Here is a 12999-nt window from a genome sequence, read left to right on the forward strand (position 1 = left end):
AGGAGAGAAGACAGAGCTGTGGATGCTTCTTTGTTAGAAAAGTTGGACCGTTACACAAGAGTGATTACACTTTATCTCTGTGGCTTCCGGGAGGAGTGGGTATATGTGTGTGAGTCTGCAGGTCCATTTCTGCTGTTCGTTTCTGCCAGCTTTTTCTCATGATGCTTTGACTCCATGTGTGCTTTTGATTTTTGACTGTCAGTTCATACTGCTTGGAAATTTATCTGTAGAAATTCTTTGAGACCTGGAGTTGAAGCTCTATTCTTCCAGAGAGGATTTTCTTTTGCTCTTACATGCATTTGGGCACACCCCAGCTCAGGCCCATTGTACACATAGTCTTGACTTGTAGGTTTTTTGGACCATCCAGGTAGTGTGTAAATTTAGATTATAGAACTGCACGAGGGCATATCTGTTGTCACACAATCTCACTGCAGATTTTTTTTTCCTCCTACATCTGTGTCAAGGATTATGCAAAGCAGCTGTTGAATTATAAAAAGCAAAGCCTGAGATCAGCTTGGTTTTGGCAAATACTCTCAAGAAAAAAGCCAACCTCCACGGGTACACCTACCTCTTGGATTCCCACCTTTACTAACTTTTTGGCCTTTAAGATTAAAAAAATAAATATTTTGTATTGTCTGTTTACTTGTTTTCAGTGGGAAGGTTTGTCAAGGTCCAGAAACTGAAGTTCATCTGTTCAGTATGGAGAACTTGTGGCACCCTCATGAGATAAGGATCTTTTATTATTGACAGCTTAGTAGCCATATTTTAGTGGGGGAATGGGAGAGGGATGACATAGGAAAGATTCCTGTATTAGGAAGGTTGATATGTAGATAACCTTTTGGGTCTCTTTCATTATGAAAGTATATAGTTTTAGCTAAAGTAATCAATTTTTTGTTTCTCTTAGGAATTTACTATTTTGAACTGGACTAATATTATGGAGTGACATTTATATCTGGTTCCCCTAAGAATAGAAATTGCAAACATCTGTCAATTATTAGAAAACATTGAATCTGCCCTAGAAGTCATCTTAATCCACCCAGTGGTTTTGAAAGCACGTTCTTAATCTGAAATTGTTGAACAAAATTAGATTGGCACTTTAGCCCCTGCTCTAATGTAAACACAGTGGAATATTTATAGATGGTTGGCATTCTTTGAGAGATGTTGGGCTTTTCAAGTAAAAATCAGTTAATATACCCCAGGGACTTAATTTTTTTCTGTCAAGGATTTACTGTAAAGCCCATTCTCCTTTCCCCATCTGTCCAACTTTGTTTCATCCTTTAAGATCCAACTTGGTGATCTTTAGTTTTCTTCCCACTGTGACTGTCAGTGAACACAATGTCAGATGAGCCATACTGTTTCAAAGACCTGTTTCTGCCTTCATTGCTCTAGTTCTTTTGGCTTTGAGGAGGGTATTTGAAAGAAATGAAAAATTTCAATTACTTAATAAAAAGTGTGTTTGAAATATAGAGCAATCAGCTTTCCGTTGACTAGGTTAAGAACTCTCTTCAGTTCAGCTCTGGAATAAATGATTTTTTTCTGTTACAAAAATAACTTCCCGTTAAATAAAGCAGTTTGCATAGCACCCTCTCTAGACTCAGGCAAATGGAGGAATTCACAAATTTATATGTACTGTGGGCCTGTTTATGTGCATATTACTCATTTTAATTGCACTGGAGAAATGTCAGATGTGGAAATGGTACTTAATAACCTGACTTGTGCATTAATGCTTTGCAGATGCAAGTTTAAGGGACTGCACAGAGCAGTGAGAATTGCTACCTAGCAGCAAGAGAAAGGATTTTGGAAGCCCATGTTTGCTTGGGACATACACTGTCCTAACAGAGATGTAATAGTAAGTTTGTATGGAGACTTGAGCATCCTGTCGGTGCACTACAAGTATTTTCTCTCTGGTTGGTTGAAGCAGCTGTCTAGTGAGGGTGGAATCAGAAAGCGCTTCCCCTCTCAGTTTCGTGGGTGGGCCCACTGCATTGGCTGGAGTCAGGGTTAATGAGGCTGCCCCAGTCAGTGAGTAGATTCCCAAGAGAGCCAGCCCCTTAACGTAATGGTTCTCAAAATTTTTAGTTTCAGGACCCTATAAGAACCCTTAAAAATCACTGAGGAGGTCCTAAACTTACATATTAATTCATTTACAAATAACAATGATAAATGCATTACATATTAACATCAGAGCAGTGATACCGTCACGTGTCATATAGCAGGTGGAAAATTTCACTGTACAATCATGAGAGAATGAGTGAAAAAAAAATCATATCCTAGTATCATTATGAAAAGGATTTTGACTTCAGAGACCCCCTGAAAGGATCTTAAGGGACCATGTGGCTAAAAACTTAAATTGAAAGAGAGGCAGGGGCAGGGGGGAGGAATAGCCAGCTAGCCCAGAAGTCCTCTTTCCAGGTTGCAAGCTAGCTACTGGTTTTCCTGCAAGAAGGGTTCTTGGAAGTGAAGTCAAAGGTCATAGTCTTAAACAAAGCTGTGCGTGTTGCCAGGTACACTGATAAGAGGGTGTAGAAGCTGGGTGGGAAATGCAGTTTTCATTCTGTTGGGACCTGGGCCATAAAAGCAGTTTCTCAGCAGGAAGGCATGCTGAGAGTTGGAGACATCATCCAACTCATGCCAAAGGTGCAGGACAGCACTGAATGAGTATGTGCCTACCCCTCACCCCCACAGACTGGAGGAAGTCTCCCTGGGAGGTGACCAAGACATGGATCCCCTGGAGCCTGCTTGCCCACAGCTTGACCTGATCCAAAGCCAGAGAGACAGCCAGAGGAGGTCAGGGCACTCAAGATAATCCTGACATCAAACATAGAGACATACCACGTGGGGTAGTTCCTATGATTAGGGAATTAATTCCATTTCAGACATCAATAAAGCATGAGATGGAGGGTTTATGTAATTCTGCTAGTAAAGCAGGATGCTCTGAGGATATGCCAGTGACATTTTGGAAATCAGTAATCAAGGAATCTAAGCTGGGTGTTAAAACCCAAATCTGAAATGAACTATAAGAAGAAAGCTACTAAATATATAACAGACAAAAGTGGCCAAATTGATAACATAGTTCAGGGTGATGTAGTCAAAGTGGAGGAGATATAATTGGTTAATTATAATTATGTTTCTGACAAGTGATTTGAAAATCACGAGAGAGTGCTCTTTCCTTTTCCCCCTTTTTTTATGCTCTCAAATAATTTTCAGGAACAGCTCTCCTTCCCTTGACTACAGGTTGTAAATATCTTGATGTGCCCAAAGTTAATTGCATTTTAAAAGTTAACTCCAATTTGAAGAAATTCAGATAAGCTGGAGTGTGTTAGTTGACATTTTCCAAAGATCCCAGGTTTCAAGTCTAGTTATTTTGTAATGCCTAGTTCTCCTTTATGGCCTAGCAGCTCACAAGATAGAAAATGATGTTTCCTGCCATTTTATGCAGCCATATCCTGCTGGTTGACTCCCACCTCCAGAGTCATTAAGCAGCAAAAAACTTATCCCCTATTAATAGTGCCTCTGACTTATTCAGGGAAATCCTTAACCAAGATAAGTAGTGACTGTACCGTCCAGTTTCTTCTCCTTCTCACTTTTCTGTCTCTTTCCACTAGAGGTAAATCTTCCAAAACTTTGAAGCTCATGATCACTGTTAAAACATGCAGGGAAAATCAGATATTCATACAGTTTCATTGTGCTTGGGCTTAAAATCAGTGATTAGCTTGGAATTGGGGTACTTCCAGTAAAGAAGGCAATGTGGTTATAATGGATGTTCATTGGCTGGTCAATGAAGCTGTCTATTCTGTGATCACCCAAGAAGTGTTTTAAAGATGCCTATTGGAATAGGGTCAAACTTCTTGTTTCTTGTTCCTCGGACTTCCCTCTCTGGGGTCTTGAGGCAAGTGTTTGTTTTCAGTATCTGCACCAAGCTGCCCCCTTCTTTGCATGGTTTCTTGGTAACGTTGCTGCGTTCACCTCATCACCCCAACCAGAAATCTCTCCCTTCCTCTCCTCCCGTCCTGACAGTCTTGACGTCCTGTCCAGCCCTTCTCCATCCGCTCATCATTGACACAATTTCAGGACCTTCCTCCTGGCCTCTCTCAGCAACTCTCACCCCTCTCAAATCTATCCTCTGAACACCAGAGGAATAGAAATAAGAAATGGGCCCATGGATGGGGAGAATAAGGTGAGAGAGAGACCGTTTCTTTTCATTGTAAGTGCTTCTGAATGGTTAAACTTTTTAACCATATATTTATAATACCTTGATGAAAGTGAATCAATTCATTGTTCTTGATAACTGCAGAATGGTCTTAATGAAGATACTAAGATGACCATGTTATTCCTCTATTTGAAACCCTGTGTTGAGACCCTGTTGCTTATGTGATATCAACCTAACCGCAGTTATATATCCCTGTGCTTCTGCGCACGCTGTTCACTCTGCCAGGAATGTAGACGCTCCTGATAGGGCTTTTGGTCATTGGGTCAAAATCTTCTTCTCTGAATTGGGTTTGCACTGGACCCCGGGGCCCCACTGGCTTGGTTGTGACTGGCTGCCCAGTAGTGTTTTGCCCAGACTGCACAGGGACGGGGCTGTCTTAATGCACTGGGGCGGGCTAATTAAATCCTTTGGGTCTTCCATCTGTTTCCCACAGCAGTCTGAGCTATCAGCTGAAGAAAGTCCAGAAAAATTAGGAACCTCCCAACTACATCATCATAAAGTCATTTCCTTGAACAAGCAGATTCTGCAGAAGACCAAACAACTGGAAGAGGTTAGTGTTTTCTTTTCATAATTTTATTCAAGTAAAATAAAACCATTCTTCAAGAAGAGAGAAACTGGGGAAGGAGTTAAGATCTCCATGTCAGAATGGTCACAGGAGATTCTAGAACAGGGGTCGACACTCACAGGCCCTAGGGCAGTCCAGCCACCACCTGTTTTTGTAAATAGTTTTATTGGAATACATGCACACTCATTTGTTTACATATGTTCTGTGGCTGCTTTCAAGCTCCAGTGGCAGAATTGAGACCTACAGAGCCTGAAGTATTTACTGTCTGGTCCTTTATAGAGAATATTTGCCAACGTCTGTTCTAGAAGAAGATCACAGGGCAAGAAGAGCATTTATTAATTCACAGAGATTAGCTGAGCACCGCTGTGCTGGGCACTGAACTAGGCCGTGGTGGTGAAAGAAGAACAAGTTATGATCTCTGCTCTCAGGGGTCTGAAGGTAGTGATGAGGAGACGTACTGTAGACAAATACATCATTTTTTTCTGTCTTTATAAATTTAAATGCTTCAGCTCATTAAATTTAAATTATAGGGATAATACAAGCTCACTGTAAATAAACAAAATAATATAGAACTGTATGAAGTTAAAAATGGGAATCCCCTTGTACTCTCGCCCAGTCCCGTTCCCTAGAGCAACTCACTGTTTCCTAGGCTTTGCAAGCTCTTATATATGCTCATTCACCTGGGGAGAGGGGGTTGTCTGGTTATAAAAATTGAGTTTGTTCTTCACTTATTTTATCACAGATATCTCTCTGTCAGTAATAGTAATGTCTAATAAAGACTTTCTTTTAGAGTAATTACAAAGTGCTTTTCAAAATTGACTCATTCAGGGACTTCCCCGGTGGCACAATGGTTAAGAATCCACCTGCCAACGCAGGGGACACAGGTTCAAGCCCTGGTCCGGGAAGATCCCACATGCCGCGGAGCAGCTAAGCCCGTGCGCCACAACTGCTGAGCCTGTGCTCTAGAGCCCTAAGGCCACAACTACTGAAGCCTGCATGCCTAGAGCCCGTGCTCCGCAGCAAGAGAAACCACCGAAAGAGAAGCCCGTGCACAGCAACAAAGAGTAGCTCCCACTCGCCGCAACTAGAGAAAGCCTGTGCACAGCAACGAAGATGCACAGCAATGAAGATCCACTGCAGCCAAAAATAAATAAATTAATTAATTTTTTAAAAATTAACTCATTCAGTTCACACAACATCCTTGTGAAGGAGATACTATTATTACCCTCATTTTACAAGTGAAGAACCTGAGACACAAAAGTGAAGCAGTTTTGCCTGTGGCCACACAGCTTATTAGCAGTGGAACCAAGATTGGAACATATAGATCTACCTCATTCTTTCTGATGAAAGAACGTAGTATATATACACAGTATATATGTACTGTAGTTTATTTCACCTGTCCTCTATTTATGAGGTTTTTTCCCCAGGGTTTTTTTCCCAGTTGTAAACTTATGCTACCGTGAACATCTTTGTACAGTCATCTTTGTGCAAATATGTAAATATTTCTGTAAAATGGATTTGAAGAAGTGGAATTGCTGGATCAAAAAAATATGCATTTTCAATTTTTCTAGAAACTGTCAAATTATTCACCAATTGTTTTACTAATTTATACTTCTACCAATAGTGTATGAGAAAATCCAAACTCTTTAAATCTAAGAACCTCTCCTACAAGGCCATGAGGGTAGAAAGTGACCAGGATTCTCCTGCGGCCTTGGTGTTGAGAACCACGGAGAGAGCCTTAGCCCAACAGAGAGATGGAAGGAGGAGTAAAAGAAGGAGAAGGAATAAAGAACATGGTCCAATAGGGGAATATGCTGCCAAAGGCAGAGAGCAGGAAGCCAGCTAGTAGACAGCTGACAAGAAACCTGAGGTTGAAGAAAGAGGAATCCAGAAAGGAAGTGTTAACCAGCAGCTGAAGTTTGGGGGGTAAATCTCGGGGTTAATGATGAAGAAGAAGATGGAGATGGGAGAATCATGGAGGACTCCAGCAAGACAAAAACTTAGCTAAGCTATCGGGACAGCCCCTGTTAGAGAAAAGCTGGGCAGATCTGTGATTAGTTAATTAAAGAGAAGAGGTGTCTTCCCTGTCAGGATCCAGCCCCCGTGTGTCTTTGTCGGTGACTCCTTCCTTCATGAGCAAGCCGACTCTTTCCTTGGCCTCCCCGGGGCCTGTCTCTGGCCCAGCTCTTCTCATACTTTAATCCCCAGTTTACTGGTTCGGCTCCTTGAGGGAAAGGACTGTGCCGTGCTCTTTGCCTTCCACTGCACACCTCATCTGAGCAGAGCCTTGTCAGATGGGTGGGTGGGTGCAGGGGAGGGAGGGGGGCAGGAAGGTGGGTGAAGCAGGTGCAAAAACAGCAGGAACTCTTCCTGGAGCTTCAAGAGTTAAGTCATTAGGATTTCAAGAGAAAAACAAACTTTCTCCAGAAATGCTCTTATCTGCTAGTGACACAGGTTAATAACAGTCCCCATTGCACAGATGGCACACTTTGAAAAGCAAGAAGCCAGAGCCCCCTGCTTCCCTCCTCTCTCTCTCCTGCCCTCTGCTTGAGGCGGCTTCGTGAGAGGCCTGGCTGGAAATTCATCAGTTGTGGAGACTGGTAACTAGAAGCACAGTTTAAGAGTAATGATTTTTGAAGGTGACATAATTCTTAATAGGTTGCTTACAGGTTCAAAGATGGGCTGCGTTGGGAATTCCCTGGTGGTCCAATGGTTAGGACTCCATGCTCTCACTGCTGGGGCCCGGGTTCAATTCCTGGTCGGGGAACTAAGATCTCACAAGCCACATGGCACAGCCAATAAATAAATAAATAAAATTTTTTTAATGGGCTGAGTTATTTTGAAATAATCGTTGAGATACAAAATACAATTTCTCATTGTTAATTTGTATGCAGGTAACAACCAAAGTGTCTGATGAGTCTAACTGTGGTTTTCTACCACATCCCCTTTTCAAAAGTAGAAATGTACAAACGCTTTGAGCTTTGAATGGAATGTTTTCAGATATCTGAAAGTTCATAGACAGCACAAGATACACCTTTTTTGTAAGGAAAAGGGAAATGACATTTTTGAGATGTAAGTTTACGATTGTATAACTTGGAGCAGTAAAACTAGTTCATTTTCTTTCTCTTCACGTTGAAGTCCTGAATCCTTTCTTCTATCTGGCATTGTCTGCCATCCAGTCAAGTTCTATGCTAGATTCTTGAGTGCAGCAATGCAGTTTGTATCCTGTGAACGAGCAGGTTTGTTAACTGAAGTGATTGTAGCCATACAAAGAAGTCAGACCCGAATTTGAACCGAGGCCTTATCAGTTATCAGCTATGAAACTTTAGTAAAGTAACTTAACCCCTCTGAGTCTTTATTTCCTCATCTGTTAAATAAGGATAATGTCTTCGTCCATGGACTTTAGTAAGGATTCACTGTTAGGATTTACGCAGAAAACCTAGTATATCACCTGACATGTAGTTGGTGCTAATTGAGTCAGAAACGTCCATATTTGTTTAGTTTAAATCTTTCTGAGCTTCCATTTTCTCATCTGTGAAATGTGGATACTTACCATATCTGTGCCGTTGTGAGGATCGAATGAGAACAGATGTCTTTTATCTTTCGTTCACAGCTGCAGGCAAGTCGTACCGACCTACAAGCCAGATACGAGGAAAAGAAGAAAACACTGACAGAGGTGAGCAGGTTTCCTTCCTCCACGGGTCTTGTTGGTAATCGTTTGACCTGCACTACTGATGGGATGCCTACATCATCAGTCCGTGTGGAGGGGTCACCGTCCCCTTCTCAGGGCTCAGGTCCATCTGGGGACAAAGGACAATCACATGGTAGCGCATGACTCGAGCCATCAGTTTATCCACACTGCCGTGTTCTAAACCATCAGAGTCTGGCTGGGAGAGGTCGCCGTGGGCTGCAAGGGTCAGGGAAGCTTCCTGAGGACAGTGGGCCTGACGGGCAGGGCGGCCACGTTGAAGCACACGGTGGGTCATTCACGGCAAAGGGCCTCTGCTCTAGAACACTGGATTCCGTGAGAGAGAGAAGGTTTCTGACACAACTACAGTGGGTATAATTCGTTGTTCACAATTGCCGGTGATCTAGGCGGAATGGAAGAGGGGCTGTGGGTCTCTTTGACCCTGTGGTCCGTGTCCTGACCCAGGTGGCGACCGTGCGGTCCTCCGTCAGCATCACAGCATGCTTACCTCCCACTGGCGACTGCCTCGGAAGCCAGGCGAGGAAAACAAACATTTGTGATACCAGCTCTGTCATGCGAGGAATGTAGTTCTTTTTACTCCTGTCCCTGTTTCCATGGAAAGCGAATCCTCACCCAGGTCTGAAGAGCTCTCCCCATTGTGATTTTTGTGCTCGGGCTACAGCTGTACTTTACAAGGGCCTCGCTGCGAGGGCCCCACCTAGTGCTTTCTGGACCATGTGGAAGCGGGACTGGCCTTCAAAGGCATCTCTGAAGCCAAGGCAGTCCCTATTTTTTTTTTTAATTTCACATGAAATTTGTCCATTTAAAATTGTCACTTCTCTAGCAGTATGCAGCACTTAGTTCACTGCTTTGCTATAAACCTGACAAAGCTTTGTAATTCTGACCTGGACTGGTGGCTTCAATTATTGTCAGAATGTTTGAAAAGGGCAGACGCAAGAATGACAATTAGAGGAATTTTTTTTTTTTTTTTTTTTTTTTTTTTTTTTTTTTTTTTTTTTTTTGCTGTACGCGGGCCTCTCACTGCTGTGGCCTCTCCCGTTGCGGAGCACAGGCTCCGGACACACAGGCTCCGCGGCCATGGCTCGCGGGCCCAGCCGCTCCGCGGCATGTGGGATCTTCCGGGATCGGGGCACGAACCCGTGTCCCCTGCATCGGCAGGCGGACTCTCAACCACTGCGCCACCAGGGAAGCCCTAGAGGAATTTTTTAAAAAATTCTTTCTAAAGATGCCTGTGTTGCATTTGGACACATCAGCTTTCTTTACGCTATTCTGTGACTCCATTCCTTCTGGATTAGATGGCAAACTCCTGGGGTGGAATCCCTGCAGCTGTCCTACTTTTCATGCTACACAGTCCCTGGCTTGAAGTTTACCAAGTCATGGATCCATCTTTCTATAACAATCTGGAAGAGATTAAAGGCAAAACATCTTGATATCAATTTCCCCAAACACTTAAATGTCTTAGGATATAAATCCAGAATGGCTATCAAGTCACTTTTGGTATTAGACACTAAATCAAATATTTTTGAACCCCGTACATGTGCTAGAAAGGTGGAAGGTATGAGTTAAGTCAGTAATAGGAGATAGTCTTCCTGTCCTCACATAATAGTAGCAGCTAACATTAGTGTGCTGGGTGTGTTCTGGGCACATCATTTGTATTAGTCATTGAATCTTCATAACAACCCTGGCACCACACTGTTGCTATCCCTGTTCCTCAGCTGGAGAAACTAAAGCAGAGGGGCCGTTCAGATTCCACTGCTAACAGTCTGGCACCAATGACCTCTTAGCGAGCTCGCTGTCTAGGAGGGCAGTCAAACTAATCCCCATCTAGAAAAATGGGAGGCTATCCAAAACCTAGCGCTGAACAACTTCTATAGAAGACGGATTTGGTCAGAGTCCTGAGCACTGTGAACCTGAATCAGTAATGAACTTTGCCTTTGGGCCTCAGTCTTCTTATCTGTTCAAGGCAAGGACTGGGCAGACTGACCACTCTGAGCCCTTTCGTGCCAGTGTGCCCAGGTTTTACCTTTTCAGCAAAACCTGCCTTGCAGGATAACCTAGTAGCCCTGGAAAACAGGGAAGATCTGCCTTCCCAGTTAGCTTAGGAGAAGTGAAGCAGAACACGGAAGGTAGAGGACAGATGGGAGCCCTGACGTGTGGCCGGGGGATGGGGGCTGCCACAGGCCCCCGCGTCAGCGGAGGCGCCCGGGTTCTAGCCTGTGCGCTTTCAGTTTCAGCAATCACAGCTTTGATTTTGTACCTGAGAGGTTAATTCTGTTTGAAATATGCAGTATCCTCTCCTGCTTCTCTGAGGGCATTAACTGTGTCTGAAGTTTTTCTTGATCTATAAACTATTCCTTCAGATCAGAATTCATTTGTTGAATTGATACATTTTTTATGGTTATATCTTTTTTGTGTGTGTGTGTGGTACGCGGGCCTCTCACTGTTGTGGCCTCTCCCGTTGCGGAGCACAGGCTCCGGACGCGCAGGCTCAGTGGTCATGGCTCACGGGCCCAGCCACTCCGCGGCATGTGGGATCCTCCCAGACCGGGACACAAACCCGTGTCCCCTGCATCGGCAGGTGGACTCTCAACCACTGCGCCACCAGGGAAGCCCCCTATGGTTATATCTTTCTTCAGATGTTTGATAATTCTTCATGGTGTGCTTACTGTTGATTCTGAAATTTTCTGTTACCAGCTGTATGGGTTCTGTGTCCATTTTGTGCAGTGACTGTTCTGGAAGGGTGGGTCCCACTACTTGGTGGGATGAGCCAGTGGCACCTGATGTTCGGGGCTGGGGCACCATCTCTGCTGCCGAGCATTGCCAGCTCTCTGGGGGCTGCCCTGCCTCTGGGACCCATGCGCCAGCCCTTGGGTCAAGGGAGCCAGGCTTCACAGCGTAGCCCGCTGGCTCGTCCTGATGCAGGCCCCAGCCCTGCACCCCAGGCCTTCCTGCGTCCTCTGGGTCCACACGGCAGGTCCTCCGCAGGCCCTTCCTGTCTGCTGCCATCTTCCTTGTCCCCAAGGTACCCAACTCCTGTGGTCCAGCAGAATGACCTGGACTTTCTAGGACTTGAGGCAAGAGGAGCTTGCTGCAGCTTGTGTTTGGTCTTCCATTTTCAGCTGGAACTCTTAGAACTTCTTTAACTTGTTTTTTTTTTAATAGGTAACCCATTCACATGGTTCAAAATTCCAAAAGTATGAAGGGTGTCCCCCTGTAACCCAAGCAAACAGCTACTCTCTCCAGAGAGTAACCAGTTTCTTGTGAATCTTTTCAGAAAATTTTCATGCATATACAAATAACATGTAGGTTCTTTTATACCTGTGTACATCCGATGTATACATTCCTTTATACACACTGGAAGCACATTGGAATCATGGCTTTATATGTTGTTTTCCTCAACCAACAGTAGATGTTAGAGATCATCATAAAAGAGCTGTTTATTCTTTCTTTTTTAAATAGCAGCTTAGTATTCTATTGTGTGATAGATCTGCACACCTTAAAAATTAAAATCTGAGTTTCTTTAAAGTTTCTTTTTTAAAATCCCCAACTGTCTGACTCAGAAAAAGAAAGTGGAATTTTTCAAGATGGGAGATTTAACCCTGCCCCTGTCAAGCAGCCATGATAGTGGTATCCTGAAATTGAAACCGAGGTCTGTCTCTCACAGCCACGGTTATTATTTACCTCTTCCTATTGAAAGACACCTGCTGTCAGCATTACTTTTGGCTTTCCACCCATTTGCTGCTGTGATTTAAAGGTATTGCCTTTAAGGTCTCATTTACCAACAGAATGTGTCAAGAAGGGTCTGGTTTTGACCTTTCCATGCTGTCCCTCCACCCCCATCCTCTTCCTCTCGTTCACCTATTTTCTCAACATACAGCCAAATCCAGTGGGCTGTCAGGAAAGGGGTGCAGGTGTGAGCCGGGAAGGAGAGGACATCTCCTGTCCCCGCAACGTGCCTCCTTGTCTCCCACAGCTCAAGAGTTATGGTGAGAAACTGGACAAAGAACAGGCCGCCCTTGAGAAGGTAGAAGCCAAAGCTGATCCAAGGTAAGAGGTTTCAGCATGTGCTTATTTTCTCCGTGAAGCTATCTGGTGGTTTGAGCACAGGGCTGAGGAACTGGGGGTCATTGCTGCTGGCCCCGTGCCGCTCAGTTACTTCACCGCTGATCTGGGCCGTGCCTGTTGCCCAGGGGGTGCTGAGTTAGCCTCCTCTTCCCCCGCCCAGTTCCCCCTGGGGTCAGGAACAGCTCGTTTTGTGTTTTGTTTTGTTTTTCTGTTTTTAAAAACTAAGTAATACATTCAAGGTTCAAAAGGACGTGCGCCGAAAAGTCTCCTCCCGCCCTTGCCCCCCTCCCTTAGAATCAACCATGGTTACCAGGTTTTAACAGCACACATTTTAGCCCTGTCCTTTGGGAGTGAAGGTACAGTCTTTTTTGACCAAGACACAGCTGCTGGGTTTTTGTGTTTTGTTTTGTTTTGTTTTTCAATTAATTGTATTTAGACAATTTAAATTAA

General features: G+C 44.0%; 1 protein-coding gene across 3 annotated transcripts in view; it reads left to right on the forward strand.

Moving 5' to 3' along the window:
* CCDC93 (CCC complex scaffolding subunit CCDC93) overlaps window positions 1–12999 on the forward strand; it is an 89095-nt gene that overhangs the window by 54599 nt on the left and 21497 nt on the right. For 2 of the 3 annotated variants that reach the window (XM_082630582.1, XM_082630584.1), the window contains exons 12-14: window positions 4644–4760; window positions 8389–8451; window positions 12458–12531. In XM_082630582.1, the coding sequence (XP_082486708.1) occupies window positions 4644–4760; window positions 8389–8451; window positions 12458–12531 (254 nt within the window). The remainder of the gene's footprint in view (window positions 1–4643; window positions 4761–8388; window positions 8452–12457; window positions 12532–12999) is intronic. The other variant, XM_082630583.1, reaches the window with a different exon arrangement.

This window comes from Mesoplodon mirus (assembly GCF_964341445.2).
Source record: "Mesoplodon mirus genome assembly, chromosome: 8".
Taxonomy (NCBI): Eukaryota; Metazoa; Chordata; class Mammalia; order Artiodactyla; family Ziphiidae; genus Mesoplodon; species Mesoplodon mirus.